The sequence below is a fragment of the Cryptomeria japonica genome, chromosome 1 (assembly GCF_030272615.1).
Source record: "Cryptomeria japonica chromosome 1, Sugi_1.0, whole genome shotgun sequence".
In the NCBI taxonomy this organism is placed as follows: domain Eukaryota; kingdom Viridiplantae; phylum Streptophyta; class Pinopsida; order Cupressales; family Cupressaceae; genus Cryptomeria; species Cryptomeria japonica.
Genome location: NC_081405.1, coordinates 1,805,813 through 1,830,595, shown reverse-complemented (window position 1 = coordinate 1,830,595; position 24,783 = coordinate 1,805,813). Strand labels below are relative to the sequence as shown.

The 24,783-nt window shown below is 40.6% G+C and overlaps 1 protein-coding gene across 4 annotated transcripts in view; it reads left to right on the top strand.

Annotated features, from left to right (window-relative positions):
* LOC131036640 (uncharacterized) overlaps nt 1-24,783 on the top strand; it is a 192,926-nt gene that overhangs the window by 101,937 nt on the left and 66,206 nt on the right. For all 4 annotated transcript variants that reach the window (XM_057968571.2, XM_057968570.2, XM_057968572.2 and 1 more), the window contains one exon: nt 9,741-10,290. In XM_057968571.2, the coding sequence (XP_057824554.2) occupies nt 9,741-10,290 (550 nt within the window). The remainder of the gene's footprint in view (nt 1-9,740; nt 10,291-24,783) is intronic.

Sequence of the window (24,783 nt, the reverse complement as noted above, 5' to 3'; positions counted from 1 at the left end):
AATTAGATTTCAAATGAAACTATAGGAAATACCAAGATTACTTAGATTAGTAATTGCTAAATGCTAAATAAAATTTGACAAATGAAATTGTCAAATTGGAGATTTCTATTATATCGAAAAAGGAAAATGAAAATATGAATATCTGATGCCATTGCAAAGTCTATAATAATAAAGATGATTACATGATTCATCATTACAATGAGTAGCCAAATACAAATACGTGTAGCAATAGCATTACAAAAGAGACTAGAGTCAAAGACAAAATGACAAAACTCAAAATGTAGCTAATGGAGGCCTCTAATCATCTGCGAACTCCTCCTCACTGGAACTGTTGGACTCTTGAAGATCAAGGTCCCTCAAGCTCACACCAACTAGCCCCGCATTTGAAGTGGTAGGATCATCCTAATCAATCTGTGAAGGCTCCTCTGGCTCTACATACCATCGTGCCGCTGGACTCTCCTTGTACACAAGTGTTTTGCGGTCCATGAGACGCAAAGCACTGTGTACAGCCACAAGCTTCTCTACTCTCTTAGAGGTAAGTCTGTTCCTCTTAAGAGAGTGGATGAAGCTATATGTAGACCAGTTCCTCTCACAGCTGGAGAACTGGAAACCTGGGATAGCAAACGGATGGCTAGAGTGGTGGTCAAAGATTTCGGGCCATGACAATTCCACCACAAAAGTGGGTCCTCCTATACCATAGTGTCTATATCCATCTTTGCCGCATTTGAATAACCTCTAAGAATGGCAAATCTTCCCCACTCAATGCGAATTGTGCTGGCATCTCTGGAATCAAACATCTTCTCTACGCACCTAAAGAAACCCGCCTTCATTTCATCATCCTGAATCGGTGTCACTCTACCCTGTCTAGCCTTGTACCACTTAGGATTCAAGGCAAAGGCAGCCATATGCAAAGGAGTGTTCAACATGTCCCATCTACGCTGAATGATAGGCCGGATTTGCTCATTTTCGAATGCTAGAGAGGGCTCCTTCACTCGCACAACAACCCTCATCTATTCAAGCATAGAGTCAATGCACTCATACACCTCTCCAAGGTTAGGTGCATCCCCATCCCCATATCTGATCACCTAGAATACTAGAGAAATGATGGAGACAATGTATTTCACATCAGTCCAAAACACATCACTCTTCACTATCTCCTTCACCCTTCTCCCCTGCTCTGTCCTGGCCTCAGCCCACCTATTCCACTCATTAGTCATAACCATGAGTTGTAATGCCTCTTGCAACTCAATCATTCTCTCCAAGTGAATGAAATAGGATGCATATCTAGTCTCAACTGGTTTCAAGAACTCCTTCTTCGTGAAGGTCCTGAAGAGTGCATGTGAAGTGTGGTGGTTGCAGGTAAACATTTGCACATCTCTCGCATTGGTGACCACTCCTCTAATCCAGTCAATCTTCCCCATGTCCTTGAGTACATTGTTCATGGCATGCACACAACATGGGGTCCACCAAATGTGTCTATAGGCTGCCTCAATGAGTCTCCCTGCTTCTCTACACACATGGGCTACATTTGTCACTACTTGGACCACATTTTGCGGCCTAGCCTCCTCAATAGCCTCCCTAAGGACCTGGAACTGGAAATCAGCATCTTTACGATGCCTTGTACAATCATCTGCTCTAAGGAAGTATGGGCCCTCTACACATGTGACCATGACATTGATGAGTGGACAATGGCTGATGTTCATCATGCCTTCATCTTCTCCATCAAAATATTGATCTTGGAATAGCATTTATCCAAGTCGAGGTCCTCATTTTCATCTCCCCTGGTGGCACATAAGATGGTCCTCCCTTGGCCACCATAGACATCATCTCCCTATAATAAGGAGACCGTGTAACATGAAATGGAATGCCATTGGCAAAGAAGAACTTGCCAATGGATTCATCTATCTCATCTCTTAGCTACACATTAAACATATCAGCAATGGGGTTGCTTTGTGGTGTCTGCAACCTACGTTTCCCAGCCCTGACGGCAGTAGAAGTGGAAGTGGAAGTGGATGGAGATCCAAACATCATTCCTCCCGTCTACGAAGCATGCGAAGTATGTGCCAGATTCTGGTTGCCCTGAAGTGCTGTCCTAGCAGACAAAGTAGTAGGCATTGAAATATTTGTGTCATCTGGAACCCCCCAAAGGCTGTTAAACTCAATTCTGTACTGTATATTTTTAGCTTCCTCCAAAAACTTACAATGTTTCACGCCTTTTCCTCTCCAAAACAGAAAGTGTGCATTCACCCTACTAATGCTACCGAACCATTCAATGTCACAAATGTTGCACTTCCACTTCCTTGTTCCCCCACTTGAATGTGATGTGCCTTGTATTGATATTTGTGAAGCAAATTGTTTTAGAGGAGAGTTAGGATCAAAATGACCCCTAGCATATGGTGCCAACAACTCTGAAGGGCAACCTGTACTAGCTGGTGCACTGGCCATAGAACTAGATTCCTTTTGAGATCAAATATTTCCTACAAGAGAATTCTAATATAGTTGCAGATAAACTCCCAAACACCTTTCCTTCAATGAGAGACATTAGTGGCCATATAGACGTTCTTACTAGGGGATAGTTTACTAAAAAAAGCAACCTACAAAATGATACCATAATAGAATGAACAAATTAAAAAACAAGTGCAATAGTTGCTTGATAAAGGGATAATAAGGTAGAGCCTTAGTCCTTGTGCAGTTCCAACTGTTTTCGCACCTAAGAAATGAGGTGACTAGAGGATGTGCACTGATTCCAAGGCAATAAACAAGATCACAATGAGATATCTAGGTTTCCACTTCCAAGAATAGAGGACCAGGTGGATTGCCTAAGTGAAGCAAGTTACTTTTTCAACATAGACCTCAAGAGTGATTATAATCTAATTAGGATCATTAAAGGGGATGAGTGGATGATAGAATTCAAGACAAATGAGGGGCTTTATGAATGGCTTAAGCAGACAAAATAGTAGGCATTGGAATATTTGTGTCATCTGGAACCCCCCAAAGCTTGTTAAACTCAATTCTGTACTATATATTTTTAGCTTCCTCCAAAAACTTACAATGTTTCACGCCTTTTCCTCTCCAAAACAGAAAGTGTGCATTCACCCTACTAATGCTACTGAACCATTCAGTGTCACAAATGTTGCACTTCCACTTCCTTGTTCCCCCACTTGAATGTGATGTGCCTTGTATTGATATTTGTGAAGCAAACTGTTTTAGAGGAGACTTAGGATCAAAATGACCCCTAGCATATGGTGCCAACAACTCTAAAGGGCAACCTGTACTAGCTGGTGCACTCGCCATAGAACTAGATTGGGCTCCAGGATAAGCCCCATGGTCACCCCCCTCATTTTCAAGTTCATATTCTAAATCATTCTCACTATGAGAATGGATTTCCATGTCATCTTCACTCATGCCTTGGGAGCTCATTGTGAAATTGACACTGCATTTCACAAAATAAAAATAAAAATAAAATCAGCCTAGTTTAACAATATATTTTAATTTTTTTTCCTATTCATCTCAAAATGCTTCATTCATCATTTTGCCCTCAAGATTCAACATCAAATCTCATTTTGAGATGAATAGGTAAAAAAAACAAAAAATGACAGAACAATGAAAATCAGAAAATAAAACCAAAAAAAAATCAAGAAAAAGTTGAAAAACCCTACCTTGTGCTTGAAAAATCTCTCCAAAATGTAGAAGAATCTTCTTCTTCCTCTTCTTCTTGCTTCTTCTAGCTCCAATCACGCTTGCAATCACTTTTCTCACCCCTTCAATCAATCTTCTTCAAGTTTTTGCTCCTCTTTAGCTTGCTGGAAAAAAAATCAGTTTTCCAAAATGAGAGTGAAATCTAAAAAACACATGGTTTTGTGTTGTTTTGGGGAAAGGGTGGGGCCCACGTTCAATTAGGGTTACCCCTTAAACCCCCCAAAAGTCACATTTTTATTAAAAATTGCCTTTTTTAATTACATTTGGCATGGGGTGACAGGAGACGTCTCCATGTCTCCCTAGGAGACGCAGAGACGTCTTGGCGGCGATCGGGTGGCGATGGCGGGACAGCAAGGGACGTCGCGTCCCTGCCCCCCCGTCCTGAAGACGTTTCCTCCTAGGAGACGTGGCCAAAAAGGGGGGGGACGCGTCCCTGTGGAACACTGATTAAACTCAAAGTACCTTAATACCTTGCCGATTTGCAACCACTAGTTGAAAAGTTGGGGGCTAATTAGTCAGCTTGCAAATACTTCTCAAGTGTCTTTCGGAAGTATGTTCACACCAAAGCCACCATCAACAATTGTATTGGTGAGATTCCTTACAAGGATCTCCATATTCACCACTGCTGGTTTCTTAATTCTTTGTTCTGTTGACTGTCAGTAACATTGGATCAATCACTTGGTGCCTCGATAGTAGAGGTTTGGTTACTAGATCTTCATTCTCACCATATTCCATTTAGGTCATAGCACACACCATCTCATTCTCCTCCCAATACAATAGTATTTCGAAGTTCAAGAATACTTTGTAAACAATCCACTACTTTAACTGTTATGGTAGTTTGAAGAACTTGCTTTGTAATATTTTTATTGGGTTTTAATTGATTTGTAATTGTACTTGCGTTTGCATTGGAGTGGTGGCGTTAATGTATGGTGATTATTTATAATATCTTTTCAAAACAAGTTGAAAATAATCTTAGAACAACTGGTATGGAAATTGTTTGAGAAAATGCTTTGCTTAGCAATAATTGTGAAAATTGCAAGTTTGATTAAAAATTCTTAGGAAGGGTTATTAAACATCTTGGATGTCATAGGGACTTGGAGGATGTTGGCGGTAATATGCTGACATAGGAATAATTTTTTGATTGTTAGTTAATTGGCCAGGTAAGGTTCCCATAGGGGTTAGTTGCAAGTTGGCGACGGTTGGTATCTCTGCCAACCGCCGAATAGTATTTATGCTGTGTTGTAAGGGAACAAAAGGAGGGGTCACTATTGCACATCCATTTTTACCTGATGCAATAAAGATATATCATTCAGGCCATATTGTGAATTCTTTTTATCTTTTGTGAATTACTTCATGAATAATATTTGTGTACTTCCCTTCCGTTTACTCTATAATCCAAATTGATACCATAGGAAGTAAACATAGGAGATGTCCCCAATATTTTTAATTGAACAGCCTCCTCCATTTGGTGCATAAAAATAGAAAATGGTAACTTTTAGAGAAAAATGGTAGAGCCTCCTCAAAAGGCAAGAGTGTGAGGATTGTCATTGAAATTTAGCATAGTGCATTTAGTTTTTAAAATGTTGACTGCTTTTAGTTTGTTTTAATTTATTTAAATAGCCATCCGACTGCCATCCTCCTATGATCCGCAAAATTTGGCAAAAGTTTTGCTGTCCCCAAAACTAGCACAATGTCCCCTTGTACCCCCATCCTAGAAGCTTGGAGAAGCACTTAAAATGAAGAAAACACTTCTCAAAAATATAGTTATATTTGTACGTGTTGATTCGTGTTTTGTGACACTCATCAACATAGAATAAAATACTAAGTATTCTATCCTCTCTTGAACAAGGAAACCTCAAATGCTAAACTATGTGATCAAATAAGACAACCCCAAGGTTTACAATGTGAACAATGGGACTTTACGATGGATAGACTCAGTGAAAATATGTGATTTGCTGATATCACAAAGGGACTTACGCTTAATTGGAACTTGAATATTAGAGTGACTTGAACTTCAAATAGAAGACAAAAGAGATAAGGTTAGAGAACTCTAATCTAAGAGCTATGAACAATGAAGATAATGGATAGTGCTAAGATAGATGGATTCCATAAATCAAGCTTTGCTTCGCCATGAGGAAACAACTACACAAAACTTATGCAATCTCCAAAGGTAATGAAGGATTTTCATATTGTAAACATTCATCCAAATACCAATGTTGAATATCCACAATTGAACTATTGTGAAAATGAGGTTCAGACTAACCATACACTGCAATATGCTATCAACAAACTACAAATGGTATGAACCAAGGAATTCATCACATATCTTCACATTTCTCCATTACAACCAATGAACTCTAACTCAAACTTGAGAAGTAGAAATTGTGCAAAATGTTGAAACAACACACAAAGATCCACCATATCTTCAATGAAAATTATGTATTTATTCCATCATAGTCTTGGCAACAATATCTGATCTCCCCCTACTACTACTGCTTCTAACTTCTATTCCTCCTATTCACTATTAACCTTTACAAATGAAAAGGGCAAGCCCTTTAATAGGCTTCCTAATTACAAATGAAGTGCCCAGATTGATTCTAAATCAATGTCCAAGATAATTCAATGAAACCCTAAGGTGAGGAAGTTATAACAACCGCCTCCTTACATTTAAAGCCATCCAATGGGAAAATTACAAGTCTTTAAATGCACATCCTTTTGAGGAAAAGGACCAATGGAAATTAATATAGCCTCAGTGGCACAATTGACAAGGAGTCAAAGATAACACTTCATTCAATACATTCACATGTCCATTTGTCTTCTTGGTAGGATGATTCAGGTTCAATGAATCCGAACATGCTGAGCTTGATGTGTTTGACGGGTCGGAGATGAGTAGATACTCAACGTTATCCGGTCTTTTGACTGATTGTGATGGTTCATATTCGCAAATTGCATCATCTCCTTGATCTTGGATTTCCAAGGTCGTTGTAGAATCCTTCATCCTTGTATATCCTTTGTCTTGAAAGTCCTTGATTTCCTTGTCTTTATTGTATTCTTCCTTGTCATCATTTTCAATGTCTTGATGTTGTCTTGCCATCTTCCTTGGATACGCTTGATCTTGTTTTCCTTCGCATTGTTGAATCCTTCATCATAGAGCAATCCTTCTTTGTCAGACTCTCGAATGTGTTGATCTTGTCTCACATTTTTGTTGTTTTCTTCATCCTTTTCGATCATTCCACTCATTCTGTTGCATCAATCCTGAAAAGAAAACATACCTGAATCATGATTATGAATGGAATCAAGCATATTATGATAATAAAATGAGAGTTCAAAATTTTGCATTTTAAATTCACTTGAAGAACTTAAAATCATTTCATTTAAATTATCCCTCAGGAGATTATGAAACGAATTGTATCTCAGACCCCTTTGGATTTGTAAAAATACCATCAAATGATCCCTCACAAAATGACTTACAAACCCTCATTTTGACCTCATTTCCAGAAAAATGAATGTCAAGACCTTCTGATTTCTCCTTTGCAATCTGGAAATGGCACTTTCAACTTGGAAAATAATGAAAATGTTGTTCAAATCTAGGAAAATGCTCAAAAATGGGAAGGAAATTGCTTAGGTTCGCTTGCAAATCAGTAGTTTTTTCCTTTCACAAATCATCTTATCTCAACCTTCAATGTCAGCATTCTTCTTCTCTTGTTCAACACTTAACTAATTCTGGTTTTTCTTGTATAAATTCGCACCTATCTCCTGTTGAACTTGCTCTTCTTCTCTACCTCAACATCTTGCCCTTTTCACTCAATGCATGCTTGGAGTTTGATTTCCTTGCATTGAATTCTCAACTCTGCTGGAAATAGCTCTTGCTCTGCCTTGAATCGCTCTGATCTGTTTATGAATTCGCTTGGATTATTCTGAATTGATAAGGAGATGATTGTTTTTATCCTTCTTTAATAGGCACTCCATTGAGCACTTGATAAGGAGGTCGGCCAAGCTCACACTTTTCCTTGCTTTCTAAACTTGCAAATTTACTTCCTCTTTATATCAAGGCGGCATCCTCTATCATTGATGCTTGCATTTCACCTTTCTTCACACGTTTGAAGGGATTTTTTTTTCTTTAATCTAGGTTGGCCCTTTTCACTTCACACATTTTTTTATTAAGTATCATAGAATCACAAAGCTCATTTTTGCTCATTCGAGCATCCACATTACTGTTAATGCATGGTAGCTACGGTAAGATAAATGATTGAATGAGAGATAAATGAAGTCTCTCATTCAATCATTTATCCTATCGATTAAACTATTAAGAAAACTTCAAGCTATAGCATGGCATGATCTTTTATTTGATAATCATTCCTCATTTATATCAATATCGATAATCATATTATAGCATGGCACATTGGTGATCAACAATAGTTATCAGGTTAACCATCTATCCTGATCTATATCGGATGTGTTCCCAGCAAATGAAATAAGATTATCGAGTTGCTATCGGGTGGCATAGTATGCACTGTTTAATGTATACAACCTTTTGTTAGTGATTGGTGTCCGTTAACATAGACACCGATTACTATCGGTTAATATGCCACGTCAAACATCATTGTTAAATACCGATTGGCATATACATTATGTTACCTGAACCCCGATTAATATTGGGCTGGTAAATAATTAAAACACCGGTTGATAACATATGCCAAGGGGTGCGATCAAGTAGTGTCTTGATCAGTCATGTCCATAAGACATGACCGGTCAAGGCACTGCTTGATCCTCCCCTCTCATATATATATATATATATATATCATTTGGTATTTGTGAAGAGGATATTGAAATCAATAAATACTCCTCTTACCTGCCAAACAAAGAAGATAGTCAGAATTATAATAGAGATAGATAATACATAGATATAAAGAATAAAATTAGAATACATCTTGCATATTGAATTGTAAATTGAACAACATTTACAGTTACAAACTTATTACAAATACCAACTCCTTTCGAGCAAACTTACTACAAATACTAGCTCCTTTCGAGCACCAAACTAGAAACAATTGGAAGACCAAGGGTCACAACTTAGAAATCCACTTCAAACAATGAGACAAATACAACCAATGGAAGACCAAGAGTCACAACTTAGAATTCTACACAAAGGTGTCCCTCATGGGAGTTGAACTTGGGTCTCCACATTGAGAACTCAATGCTTTAACCAACTAAGCTCAAACCCTTGGACACTTCACACATTTTACCTTGAATGCCTATTAATATAAGCTGAACGCTCTCATTTTCTCACACAAATTTAACTTGCATTCATGCATTTCCATGCAGATTTATGCCTTAGACCTGCATTCCTAAGCGAGTTTCTGCCCTATACTTGAATTCCTGGGCAGAATTTTGATGTAGTCTTACATTTTCCAGTGGGTTTTAGACCTTGTTGTTCAATGTTGAATGGAATTTGAAGGTGGTCATGTATTACCAAGCTGGTTTTCACCTCATGCATGCATTGCTGGGCAGAATTTTTTCTTGTGCATGCATTCAAGGGCGGAAATCAGTGGTGTGCATGCATTGAAAAGTGGAATTAGAGGTGTTCATGCATTGCAAAGTGGAAGATTCCTTTGGTAATTTGAATGTTGCCAAGTTGCCATATGATTTGGAGTATAAATTTTTGCCTGTTTCTTTCCTCAAAGTTGGTTTGAAATTAGGATGCAGTGTGCACAAAGAAAAGAGCCATTTCATTTTTCATCTGGCTGCAGTTTGGTTTTGCACAAAATCCACTAGATGTGAAGTAGCAAAAATGAAGCTCTTTTTGGAGACTTATGTTGAAATTATTAGGACTGAAAATGTTGGAATGTTACCAGAGATGCATGTTTTTTTATATTAAAGAATTACCAGAGATATGTTTTAAAGTTCTGTAACTATTTATATGCTTTAGAATTGTAAAACTGTTCTTTCTGACTTCCAATTGACATTACTTTGAAAAGGTATTGAATTCTGAAAAAGTATGATCTTGTATTTGATTAATCAAATCTGCACTTTGACTGCAGTTGGAAATGCAATCAAATTCACTCATGAAGGGTTTGTTTTTCTGTCTGCCAAACTTTATTCTGGAGATACTTTAGAGTTCTCAAATGGACAAGGTACTATGTCTAGTGGTGCCAACCAATGGAAAAAGTCTTCATTAGAAGATTCAAGGGGAGGGGTACACCGCAGCAGCTTCTCTTTCAAAAGTTCAATAGGATCAGGCATAACCAGTGAATTTCTTGTGCATGAGGATAATTTTATAGATGAAACTCTTGGAAAGTTCAGTGCTGATAAATGTACAAGTATAAGGAGGCACTCCTTTGATTTACCTCGATTATCGTCAGCCTCTATTGCACTTGGTTCAAAGACAGCAAGAAAAATAGAGATTGATCCTGTAGGAGACTACAACAGGGTTCAAGATGAAAAAGTTGACCTGATTTTCCGTGTAATTGATACCGGCATTGGCATCTCTAAAGAAAAACAGAAAGAGGTTTTTAAAGCATTCTCGCAAGCTGATGGTTCAACAACAAGGCTCTATGGGGGAACGGGTTTGGGATTGAGTATAGTAGAAAGGTGATTTTTCTATTCCATCTACTTTCTGTGTGCTTTAATTGGTAGCCATGTTGCTTAAGTCCTGATTGTAAAAAAGTTGTAATTACTTAGAATGCTCACTGGTATATTTCTATGTAATTTGGTTAGTGTATTTCAAATTGGATACGAAATTGTAGAAAACAAACTACACATTTTCCTCATTATATTAAGATACATGAAACAATAATAGAAAAGATGTCATAATGCTACCTACCGATATTCTCTAGAATGAAAAACAAAACTGTGTTTTTAAACTTCTCAGAGGAACAATTCAACATCTGAAACTACAGAACATTGCTCTTCCAATAGAAAAAGTGTAAATCGATATAAGAACATCTTCAACACAGCTGCTTTGCTCTCTCTTAGAAATTTATTTGTAAAAACAGCTTGAATCATCTCTGGAACTGAAAGGTAAAATCCTTCAATTATTTTCTTATTTAAACTTTTCATTTGAATTTGATATGGCATTATGGCACACAGCCTACACATTCACCTTGCAATATTAAAATATATGCAAAACAATAAGTAAAAATGTTGTTAGGATACAGTCAATCTTATCTTAAACATCAAAAAAAGTTTGGCATTCATAAAAAATTCAACATCTGAAACTACAATCCACTGCTCTTCCACTTGTATAATTATAAAACATTGTAACAATATCTTTAACAGAGCTGCTTCAATCGATCTTAGGATTTAGCTTGTCAAAACTGCTAAAACTACATCATTCTCTCTGTAGTTTTTAAAACCAAACACTCGTATTGTTTCTTTGAATTGCTTTTCTGAATGTGTTCAATGAAGCAGCAGTCAGGAATCTTTTATTGAGAGATACCATTTGAAACCAAGCATTATCAATCTGATACTCAAAAATTCTAAATATCAACCTGCAACTGATAATATTGAGCTCTTGACAGTTTATGAGATTTGCTACTTGTGACAGAGTTATGGAAATCATTATTCTGACATACATCTTTTACATTTTATGGTAGATTCTAATAGAGATCATATCAAATATGAAACAAAGGCCGACCAGTAGAGAAAACATCTTCTAATTGCATATCAAACCTGACTGGAAGCCCATTCAAAAAAATAATTAATCCCATAACGAAACTCAAAAATTCCCAAGTTTCAGTGTTCAGTGTAAAAATAAAAGAGTTGAAAACTTTGATTAAACAAATCTCTACAATAATTTCTTCATGGAAAGCTAAAAATTTTAGAGCTGGAGCATAATCTGTAGCTTTATATTACATAATGCAGCATTATATAGGTAACTGTAAAGATGAGCCAATTGTTTTACTAGATTTTTGTAATTTTCCAAACTTCCAATATATTGGCATTCCGTCAAACAGTTTGTATGCACTCTTTTGAATAGTGTCTGATGGCACTATGTTATGATAATTGTAATGTGTTTGAAACAGGTTTACAAACATTAACATTTGTAACATCTCAAAGAATTGTATCAATCATATCTTTTTGTCATTCCATTCGAAAGACTGAAAATTAACGATGAAGGGTTTCAGAATTTACTGATCATAGTTACAAATACAAAATATTTGCTTTTTCTGACCTCTTAAACAGCAGACATAATTCTCAGATGTTGGCTGGTCCAGAATAATCCTAATGTTGTCTTTTCTAACCAGCTATATCCTTCACACTGTTTGCTGAATTTCCAATATGCCACACCTGGAATTTCCAACCTTCAAGTCCCTCCACATGGTTCATGCATCAATGTATTATCTACTTGTCTCCCTTGGTAAATATTGGCAGCCAACTGTGGGGTTTAAAAACTCATGATTCCTTCCAATCACAGCGTTTGAAGTATAGTGAATGCAGAGGCCAATATGGAGAGTTAAGACCCATGACCTGCGTTAGGAACTCTCAGCCCAACTCGTCTCTGTAAATGGCAGCCAGTATTTGTAATACCAATTGCCCAAAAGTGCCTTGAACTTCTACACCCAACAGCTAGGAAGACCCTAGTCCTATCAAAGATGGCCAGAACCTCTAGGGGAGTTAAAAGGGGGTTGGATGAAGATATCATAGCTCAATTGGCCAGTTCACCTAAAAGGGCAAGGCATGCCCAGGGCGTAGGAATTATGTCAGATAGAGTTGTGGATAAAAATGAGGCTTGTAGGGATGCTGTTATCCCAATTCATGGGTGGACTCCATTTAGGTATGGATTCAACAAATGTATGGCTGTCAAGCCTGTGAACAACATTTGGAGACTGGACTTGGGTAGGCTTGTAGTTCCAAACGTCTTCATAAATGTAGACCTAATTAGGGCAGTAGACAAATGTTATGTCCTTGAGAAGAGAGCTATCTGCAATAACAAACATATATCTCTAGCAAGTTCAGATGGAAATTACATATGTTAAGTGTTCAAGTTGAACAAGAATGCTCAGCTTCCAATTGATCTTGGAGAATTGCATAGAATATCACAGACTAAAGGATAGCTATAGGGTAAATTGGCTGCCAAAATTCAGAAAGAAGGGACCAAATAAAGAACGAGTCAGATTTGAAAGAGATGAGTTGGAGCCCTTCAGTTATGATATCTTTGAAGACTAATTTGGTAAGACCTATTTTGCTTTGTGTTTGGCTTTGGGTATGGATGTCAAGACACATATGTGAATAGACCTTATAATTATTTCACCTTCATTTCTAATGACATGCATAATAGTTTATCTGAGATAAAGAAGGATTGTGACATTGTTCATTTTAGATGGTATTCACTCGTGTCACATCCTATTATATAGTGGTAGGAGAATTCGATCACCTAGGCTGCAAATTAGATTTAATGATGAACAAAAATGTGTATTGCTTGTCCAGGAGTGGACTTATATTTGGGATAGAAACTGTGACAAGGCCAATTATGTTATATTTGAAGAGTTCTTTGTTAGAGATGTTTTTATCAACTTAGGCCAGCCTGTGGATTGGAGATTAACAGAAAAGGTCAGAATATTCTGTTGGCCCAGTTTGCCGTTGCATCAAAAAACCGATTTGTCAACACCCGATACAAATTGTAGAGATATGGATCGCACGGGAGGCGGTTAGTCCCTTGTCACGAATCCTGAGGGGAGCGCTGACCATTTTGCCAACAATCTCCCCCTCAGCGTTACCCGAGGGGATTTGAACCCGTGACCCAACGCTTTGATACCATTTGTTGGCCTAGTTTGCTGTTGCGTCGAAAGATCGACCTGTCAACGCTCGATACAAATTGTAGAGATATGGATCGCACAGGAGGCGGTTAGTCCCTTGTCACGAATCCCGAGGGGAGCGCTGACCATTTTGCCAATATATTCTTGAGGCCACAAGAGCAATAGCTAGAGCTTGGGATCAATCACAACTAGGGTGACTATTTTTTCTACTCGTATTCCATTGTTATCAGAGTTTATGGTGCCCCAGTGGCCCCTCATAAATTGCCAAGATCAACACCAGATGGGATTGCATTCTTAGAGATCACATTGCAATTAAATGAGTCTAACAAGACTTATTTCAGAAACATGAACAAGGGGTCTCTCCTACCCGCAATAATCTTCTTCTCTGATTTTCAAATTACTTCCAAAGAAGGATTGGAACTATTGCTCTCCAAATTGCTGCCATATAGGATGAAGGTTTTTCAAAATGAGTGTTTGGTCCTTACGGTGAGGTTGGTAAACTCACGGATAAACAGAGATATTCCACATGTACCAACAATTCATGTAACAAAACATTAATATATATCAAAGCATAAATAACAATTATAGAACAACTATGACAGAATAATGATATCTTTATTGAATTCTCAAATATGCTAGTACAATACTAATTTGTCGAGGTTCCAACCATACCATATATAGACTCAACGGTTGGCCAAGTTGCCAACCATCACTAACTACCAACTACCCCACGGGAACCTCTCGGCAACTCATACATAACAAAACATAAACACCCAAACCAACTATAAACTAACATGTGTTATTGACCCCTAACATTAGCAGCCCCCCCCCCCCCCCCAAAAGTAGTCTTCCAGACGACTAAGACAACAGGAGCTGAAATAACAAAACAAAAGACTAAGATTAAGGAGGTGGAGGAGGTGTCCCTGGCGTGGTTGAAGAAGAAGGTTGCCGCATTGTGTGGAGTATGAGGTTCTTCTCTTCAATTAGCTGCTGCTCCCGTGCCTTCTTGACCATGTGTGCGGCCTCCAATAGTTTTTTGTCCTTCTGCTCCATCTGTAGAGTAAGGCCAGTCACTTGTGTTGCCAGCGCCTGTGCCTCCTTCTCCTGCATGCTGCAACGAGCCTCTTAAGTAGTCACCTTTGTCTCCAGCTCAATCCTCAGGTTCTTCTCTATTGCGGCTAACTTCGCACGCTTCTCCCCTTCCTTCTCCAATTTTGCTACGTACAACCACTGGGTCTACTTCTCTATCTGATTTTGTCGCATCTATAGGTAGACATTCCATAACAATCCTTCCATACTGTGCAAGGTGGCTCCCAAGGTGCCCACTCCCTCCACTAGTCGCATGCGCGCCCACTCCTGTACCATCTCCGACGTACTACTGTCTGGCCACCCCTGCTGCTCAAAGTAGCGTGCAAACTCGTCCACACATCCAAAAGCCATGAAGTGGCACAGCTTCTCAGCGTCAGCTGAGTTGTTGACATCCATCTGTCCAGTCAACTGTGCCATTCCTCGTGCTATATTTGAGATCCCCTGTAGCTCCCCAAGGAACCGTTGGAGCAAGCCTGCTGGATCGCTAGGGTCTGGCAGGGTGAGGTGAAGACCTGCCAGTAGTCCTCCGGACCTGCTCTCCTCGACATCGATGATCTTTGGGCCATGTCTACTACCTCCAATGGCTCTATTTTGCTCCTCTGCAGACATCCTCTCATCCTGATCTGCGATAGGAGTGGTCCTATGCTATGTCTGGCTCCGTCCAATTGCCATGGTGTGTGGCGAGGGCGAAGTGGGAAGGTGAGGTGTGAGTGCAAACTGTCCCAGCCACCCGTCCCGAGATGCATCTATAGCGTCATCAGTCAGTGTGTCCTGTACCACCAACTCCTCCAGACCATCTCCTCCTGCCATCAGTACATCCCCGGACTCATTTCCCCCTGCTGGTACCCTACCAGTACCTGTCGTACCAGTACCTACCTCCTTGTATGACTGCTTCCTATATTGCTGTCTTCGCAGCTTCCTTTGGTACGACTACCTCCTATACTGCTACCTTCGAACTATGCTGTACGACCTCCACCACCACTGTACGGTCCATCATTCCTCCGCTGCCTAGGTCACTACCCGTACGGTCGGTTGGCCTATTGATATGCTCTACTGCTGGTACGACTTGTGATTCGAGTATGACTAGACTGATTTGCGGCAGTGACACTTGTCGTTGTGCCAGCGACTCCCCTTCATCCATTCTCTTGAACAACACTCCTATTGGTCTTACGTTGCCTATCGGGCTGGCCATTGTAAGTGCTTCCTGCAGTACCAAGTGCGTTGAAGGGGGTAATTTGGGGGGTGTAAATTTCACCCGCGTGCTTTTCCACTATGCTCGCAGTCCTCCATGCTGCTCTTCCTCCTCCCCTTCCTGTTGCTGCGATTCCGCTTCCTCTTCTTCCTCTTTGACTGTGTGTGGTGCCATGCAGAATCTTTCATATCCACTCTCCTGCTCCTCAGTTTCTTTGGCCTCCTCGGAGTCTTCCATGCTGTTGTCCTCTTCAACCTCGACTGACACGTCCAACTTGCTCCTCTTTGCGGGCTGTATGGTGTCACCAAGAGTCTCCAGATGGTCATAATAGTACATGGATGGTTTATTGGGTTCCACCCTAGCGCATGGTTCAAAAGTACCCCACATCTCTGGAGGTACTTGTAAACGTATAGCATCCAGGAATAGATTGATGGCGTGGTGGCACATAAAATATTTTGTGCTCTAGTTTGAGGAAATCATGAATCCTCTCAACTAAAAGTTGTCCCCAGTTGTAAACTTTGCGACACTTGATGCCATTCATCAACCCTATCATCTAGATGGCTATATCAAATGCACAGCTGGCCCTTGTGAGTCGACTTTTTACCAAGTCCATTAGCATCCTCCATTCTCCTGGTGCAATAAAAGAAAACTTCAATCCCCTACTGTCAGACCAGGCGCTCTTCCATTGCTCTTCTGTCAGGTCATCTCTGCATACCAAGTCCAATAGCCACTTCTTTTTCTCTTTGGTGAGCTTCTTGGCCGCTTTTGTTGCAGATGCTCCCTTCTCAAGTATACCAAATACCCTCCTGAAGTCTTCAGCGTTGAAAGAAACCCCTACTGTGCAACCCTGGAACTGAATGATGGAGGCCCTTTCCTGGCGGTTGTATCCAGACACCATGGTCCGCAACAACGGTTCAAAATCCTTGATATTGAATGTCGACATCTGAATGGAATGGTCCACCTATGCTTTCATGAGAAAGTCCTTTATCACATGGTCGGGAGGGGTTTCCTCCCACCAAGCACGACATTCACTACTAGTCACGCTCTCAAAGGCCACATTCTAGGCAGTGATTCCTTCCGGATCCTTCTATACTTTTGGCCTGATTTTGGCCTTCTTACTGCTGCTGGTTGGGTCTGTAGCAGTCATGGTTGCACTGTAACTGCTTTGCCCTATGTCTGTTTTTCTGTCTTTGTCAATTCCTTGACCGTTATTATAATAGTCTGAAAGTTTGACACGCCAATTTGTACGGACCATTGTACCAGCTGTTGCCTCGACATTGTAGGGATTGGTCTGTACACTTCCCTTCCTTGATCGTGTGGCCTCTTTAACTCGCGCAAACTCTGCACGCATGGCTAGACGGATAGCACACATTTTTATGTTGATACCTTCAAATTTTTTATGCAACTCTTCTCTGCGTATACGGACGTCGGGCAATCTAGTTCCTTCCGCTGCTGATATTCATATGGGGTCATATGGTTTACTGACCTTGTTACACAATGCGTCTTCTATTGTGTCATATGGTACGATCCCCATACGAATTGCTTGCCTCACGTGTTGTGCAACGTACGATAATTCTGTACGCGTCTATTGCTTCAACTCGTACGCTGTACGAAATGTCTATTTGGTCTAGTCGTACACCGTATGGATTCACAACCCTTTGTTCACTGTGTTCCTTGTTGTACGGATTCACCTTTTGTGCCCCTCCTCCTTTGTCCATACATGCAAACCGTACGTCGTACGGATTGAATGTTTGTTGTGCCTCCCTGTCCTCGTCCGTACGTACATCGTATGGATTGCTTCGATGTACCCTTCCTGCTCTTTCTTCCCTTTTCGTACAAACAATTCGTGCTATGTACGGATTCACTTGCTCGTTTTGCAACTTTGTGCCGACCGTATGTGTAATCCATACACTATACGATGTCTCTGCTTCTTCGCCCGTACATGCACTGTACGGATTCGACTCCTCCTATGGCTGTACAAAATCTTGCCTTCCCTCTCTCGATTTTGTCTTGCTATCGAGTCTACTTCTCCTGCTTTGACTTCTTTCTTGCGATGTGTACGAATGGGCTGTTTGGGGGTCTTTATAATCTTTTGTCAGGGTTAGGGTTAGGCATAATTATTTTATTAACTTTTTATAAAATAATTGCCTTATCAATTGTAATGGACACAACGGAATGCCCAAAAACCGTACCAATTGCTGCTAGGAATTTTATCAAACAGTTTGCATCCAACTCCTTATTTCTCCGTTTAATGTTTTAAATTCCTTTATGGCTCCGGAAATGAAATGTTGGTTTGTTTTACATGGAATTGAAATCACAGAATATGGACAAGAATGAAACTACAATAATATGCAAACTAAAAATTGAACTACTGCTGATAAGATGTTATTTTCAGATTTTAATAAAATCAAATACATGGCAGATTATCAACTCACTAATTATTCCAGCATTATTGACATAATACTCCAGCAATCATTTTCAATCTTGCTGCTACAGTGACATAAATAGTACCCACGTGAATAGTAACCACATGAATAGTAACTGCGTGAATAGTAACCGCGTGAATAGTACTCACGTGAATAGTGTTGCAGCAATATTAATTTGTCTTCAACAGGTCCAATATCTTCATAAAATCATCTCCTCAAAATGGCATAAGCATCAGACAAGTAGGGAAGAAGATGTGAACAAACATTAAATCTGCCTGTAGCTGGAAATGCACCCGATCTGCTTGATAATGAAGCTGATATCAATGGATTCCAAAGGCCAAACCCCGGGGGAATGACGTCTAGAATGTCACAAGAGAGGATAGACGTCCTCTAATGCCAAGAACAGAACTGCAACTCACACATACCAATTCTTCTCATATTCAACATATCTAATGAAGCCACAAATACTTTCTTTTATTCTTTTTCCAAGGGTCGACTCAACTCTCCTAGGCAATGTGGGATAAAAGATGAGCAATATAAAACATATATTAAAATATTCACTTATGTCTCCCTTGGGTATAGATCCCCATAAAATAAATATTAGAGTAACACTTTAATATTTTACAAATTAAATTAAATGTTACTTTAATAAAACTTCAGGCATTAAAATGTATTAGCAATCGGACTCCGAATAATGCGAGTGATAGCTCGTCGGAAAGCTCTCACCGAGGAGTATCAAATCCAAACACCAAAACTGGCCTCCACTATGTCCTCCTGCCTTACTAAAAATAGTAGGTATGCCTGAAACTGAGTAAATCAACTTCGTTTTGGCCCAAACTGGAAATGACTAGGCCAAAACACTCCAGGATCCCCTTAAACCCTTCGTTAGCCCTTGGGACCATGTAGAACAAGGCTAACGCACACACACTTGGTCAACTGCTAAAGTGGGGACATTACAGTCCGCCCCCCTTGAAATTGCTTGTCCTCAAGCAATCTCAGTCTAGCCTGCTGAATAACCTGCTCACTCTCCCATGTAGAATCCTCCTTCGGCAGGTCTCTCCATCTGACCAAATACTCCTTCACTATCCTGTTCCTAAGCTTCCTCTCTCTGGTGTCCAGAATAGCCTCGAGTACTAACACAAGCTTCCCCTCCTCATCCAAAGGGGGTAAATTTGCAGAAGGCACTACACTCTGACCAATGGCTTTCTTAAGCCTAGACACATGAAACACATTGTGCACCCGACTGCCCTCTGGAAGCTCAAGCTCATAGGCGACTTTGCCCACTCTGCGAATTACCCTATAGGGACCATAAAATCTAGGCTTCAACTTTTCAGCTCCGCTCTTCTTGAGCGATGACTGTCTATATGGTTGTAGCCTCAAGTAAACCATATCCCCTACCTCGAAACTACGCTCTATTCGGTGCTGATCAGTGTACAATTTCTGTTGATTATGGGCCTGCTGTATATTCTCCTTGAGCACTTTCAGGATGTCCTGACTATCCTGCAATAAGTTTTTGGCTTTGGGCACTCTGCTGTCCCCCAAAACTAAATCCATGAAGCTAGGTGCGTCATAATCATAGAGTGCCATGAAAGGAGTCATCTTGATGGACATATGATAAGTGGTGTTATAACAATACTCTCCCATATGCAACCATCTGACCCAAGCCTTTTGTTGTGCAGTTACATAGTTCCTCAAATATCCCTCCACCCATTTATTCACAATCTCTATTTGCCCATCTGTCTGCGGATGATAACTAGTGCTAGGTGTAAGATCTGTACCACACAACCTAAACAACTCCTGCCAAAAAACACTCATAAACTTACTATCCCGATCACTGATAATGAATCTGGGCAACCCATGTAACCTGAATATCTCTCTAAAGAAAAGATCTGCCACCTGTGCTGCTGTGTAAATGGACGGAATAGCAAAGAAGTGAGCGAACTTCGTCAAGCGGTCCACCACCACATAGATGCAATCCCTTCCCTGCACTCGTGGTAAACCAGTGATGAAGTCCATCGAAATACTTTCCCATTTCCTATCAGGAATGGGCAAGGGCTGTAATAAACCTGCAGGAAATGTGTGCTCTCCCTTATTCTATTGACAAACCGCACACTCCCTGACATACCTCTGAACATCATCCTTGAGCCCTCTCCATGAGAACCGCTCTTGGATCTGCCTGTAGGTCTTGAAGATCCCTGGATGCCCAGCTGTGGGTGCATCATGAAATGCCTTCAGTATCATCTCTCTCAAATGTGATGACGGAATCAAATAAACCCTGTCCTGAACTCTGATCAATCCATCTATCACCTCATAGCGATCATCCTGTATAGTACCTGAAATCAATCCAGAAGCCCAAGCATCTCCGACATACTCTGCTATAATCCGATCTCTCCAATCTCCTGAAATCTCTGCCAGAGCACATAAGTGAGGTCTCCGAGATAAGGCATCAGCCACCACGTTTTTCTTACCTTTAACAAACTCTATGTCAAAGTCATAAGCCTGCAATTTAGTAACCCATTTCTGTTGCCGGTCATTAAGATCACGCTGGTTCATGAAGTATTTAATAGTGTTGTGATCAGTTTTGATCACAAAACTCCCCCTACCAAATATGATCGGAATTTGGCCAATGCATGCATTATGGCCAAATTCTCCCGGTCATAGACAAAATAACTCCTCTCAACTCCCTGGAGCTTCCTACTCTCGAATGCAATGGGATGCTTCTCCTGCATCAATACTGTTCCAATCCCATCACCCGATGCATCACAATGAAGCTCAAAAGGCTTCGTGAAATCTGGTAGAGCTAGAACTGGACATGAAGACATTACCTGCTTGAAATGCTCAAAACACCTCTGTGCTGCCCCTGTCCACACGAAGGCCCCCTTCTTGGTGAGATCTGTCAAAGGCGCTGCCGTCTGTGAAAAACCCTTAACAAACCTTCTGTAAAATCCGCAAAGACCAAAGAATCCTTTAAGCTGTGTGAGGTTCGTAGGAGTAGGCCAATCAACTATAGCTCTAATCTTTTCAGGGTCTGCTCGAACTCCATCTGCACTAATAATATGCCCAAGGTATAGTAATTCTGTCATACCGAACTCACACTTAGACTCCTTGGCATACAAAGACTCTCTCTCTAGGATAGATAATACCTCCTCCAAATGCTGTGAATGTTCCTCCCAGGTCTTACTGAAGACCAAGATGTCATCAAAGAAGATCAAGACAAATCTCCTCAACTGCTCCCTGAATACCTGGTTCATACAACTCTGAAATGTAGCGGGTGCATTGGTTAGTCCAAATGGCATAACCATAAACTCAAAGTGGCCATAGTGACATCGGAAGGCTGTTTTCTCAATGTCCTCTGCTCTCATCCTGATCTGATGGTATCCGGATCGCAAATCAATTTTGGTGAAGAAGCATGCCCCATGCAACTCATCAATCAGCTCATCAATCCTAGGAATGGGATATCTATTTTTAATTGTTTTCTTATTTAGTGCCCTGTAATCGATGCACATGCGCCTTGTCCCATCCTTCTTCTTTACCAAAACTACAGCTCAAGCAAAGGGGCTTTTGCTAGGCCTGATGTGCCCCATTTCCAACAACTCCTTAATTGCCTTCTCTATCTCATCTTTATGTTTCTTAGGATGACGATAGGGAGTGATCATCACTGGTTTGGCTCCCTCCTCGAGCTCAATAACATGCTCTGTACCCCTGTCAGGAGGAACCCCATGAGGAATATCACTGAATACCTTGGCATGCCTGTCAAGAATCTCCTGTATATCTGGTGGATGACTCTTCACCCGAGGCTCCGGTGAAGTTGGCATAACTAAGCACTCTGTTGCCCACTCTATGTCATTATGTCGAAAAAATCTCTCCATTCTCTTCAAAGAGACTACCCTGCAACTCCCATCTAAAAGTCCCCTGAGTACAACAGTCCTACCCTCATGCTGAAACCTCATTTCCAACTTCGCTAGGTTGAAAGTGAACTCAACCAGCGATGCCATCCATGTCATACCGAGGATTACGTCGTAATCTCCCATGTCCACAACATAGAAATCATCCTCCAACTCATAGCCATCTCCAAATCTAATGTGAAGATTTGAAACCTTCTGAGTACATAATAGCTTTTGGCCATTAGCCACCATGACCCTAAAACCATCATGCTGCTCTGTCTGTAAACCTCTCCTGGCTACCAACTGTGTATCTATAAAGTTATGTGTAGCCCCAGTGTCAATGAGAGATATCACTTTCTGCCCCTGGATAGTCCCCCTGACCTTAAATGTGATTGCCTTTTGGGCCCCTGTCAAGCGTGCCAACGATCTATCCTCCTTAGGAATGCTGCTCTCCTCTATCGTGTTACCCTCATCTGAGTCGGAGTGCTGATCCTCCCCCTCTGACTCTGACTCCTCTGCTGAAAAATACTCCATTTGATTTGCCTTAGCCGTGAGAGGGCATTTATGAGATAAGTCCCAAGGCTCTCTACACTGGAAGCACAGTTTCTTCTTTCGAAGTTCATTCAAGGTTTCACTGTCTAGTCCTTTTGATCCTTCTTTGGGTTTGTTATACTCTTTCTGAAATGGTTTTTTGTCTTTGTCCTTGCGGTAGGAAGAATCTGTTGAATGGTATTTTCCTTTGTATACCGAAGGGGCTAAATCTTGTGCCTTTTTAGTTGCTTTTGCTAAGGTGAGTGGATCATGTCCCTTCACCCAACCACGTAATGGATCAGCAAGCCCATCACAAAATAACACCACCAATCTCCTAGGAGAGATATCAGTAACAAGTACAGACAAACGCTGAAACTCGGCGATGTAAGCATCCACAGAACCTGACTATTTTAACTGTGCTAGCTCCTTGAAATGTAACTCGGGATCCCTAGTGTCAAATCTCTCAATCAATCTTTCTGTGAATTCCTCATAGGATGTAATCTGATTATGCCCCAGAGTCACCATGCCATGATGCCACCATTCATGCGCAACGCTGTCCAAATGCATAGCCGCATACTTGATAGCCTCCTCCTCAGGCATAGGATTAAGCTGCAAGTATGTATCTACCTTTTGCACCCAAGCTTGTGCGGTCATCTTCCCTGAAGCATCATAATAAGGCAAGGAAAGTTTTCCAACTTTCTTTCTCAGCTCAAAATTCAGATTCCTCCCCCCTGCTCTAGGCATATGTCTTATCCTCAAGTCCATATAATCTCTGAGGGAAATATCTACCTGAAACTCGGGTCCACTGGCCTCCCAGTCCCTCCTGAACTGACCCTGTAACTCAGTAATCTGCGGTTCGTTCACTGGTTGAACCGGATCCCTAGGTGGGAAGGTGGGTAGAAGAGGTCTCGAGCTCGCTGTTCGAGTTGGGCGTGCAACATGTCTAAAGTTATCCGCCTCATTCCCATTGTTGCCATGTCCATTATTACCATTAATGTTATTCTTAGGGCCATTGTTGTTGCCTCGGCCTCCATTATTATCATTGCCCCTATTGTCATTGTTTCCCCCATTGTTATTGTTTCCATTGTTGGCATCACCTGGATTAATATTGACGCCCATCTGTCTAGCCATAAGCTGCAACATCATGTCCATTCGCCTATTCTGCTCCTGCTACATACGCTGCCCTTGCTCTAACGTACCCAGTAACTATCTGAACATTACCTCCCCCTAATCTGGACCGGTATTCCTATCATCTCGGTCACCCATACTACTGTCCTGATCAAAGAATATCTCCTCTATGTCTGTATGACTGGATTCTATGTCCACTTGCACGGATGAACTAGACTGCTTGCTTTGTGAGTTCAAATTTCTGTTTTGTCTTGCTTTGGTATGGCCGAAGTTATAAGGCCCCTATTGCATGCTTAAACATAAATGCTTAGCATGTTTTTTAATTCATTAATTTCTGATTTTAGTGTTTTGATATTTCGTCAAACACTTTTCCCTCTATCCGGCTGTTCCAAAGTCTCTGTAAGACCTCCACAGGATGGCAGGACTTATAGTTCTGATACCACTGTAATGGACACCCCGGAATGCCCAAAAACCATACCAATTGCTGCTGAATTTTATCAAACAGTTTGCATCCAACTCCTTATTTCTCCGTTTAATGTTTTAAATTCCCTTATGGCTTCGGAAATGAAATGTTGGTTTGTTTTACATGGAATTGAAATCACAGAATATGGACAAGAATGAAACTACAATAATATGCAAACTGAAAATTGAACTACTGCTGATAAGATGTTATTTTCAGATTTTAATAAAATCAAATACATGGCAGATTATCAACTGACTAATTATTCCAGCATTATTGGCATAATACTCCAGCAATCATTTTCAATCTTGCTGCTACAGTGACATGAATAGTACCCACGTGAATAGTAACTGCGTGAATAGTAACCACGTGAATAGTACCCACGTGAATAGTGTTGCAGCAATATTAATTTGTCTTCAACGGGTCCAATATCTTCATAAAATCATCTCCTCAAAATGGCATAAGCATCGGACAAGTAGGGAAGAAGATGTGAACAAACATTAAATCTGCCTGTAGCTAGAAATGCACCGGATCTGCCTGATAATGAAGCTGATAGCAATGGATTCCAAAGGCCAAACCCCAAGGGAATGATGTCTAGAATGTCACAAGAGAGGAT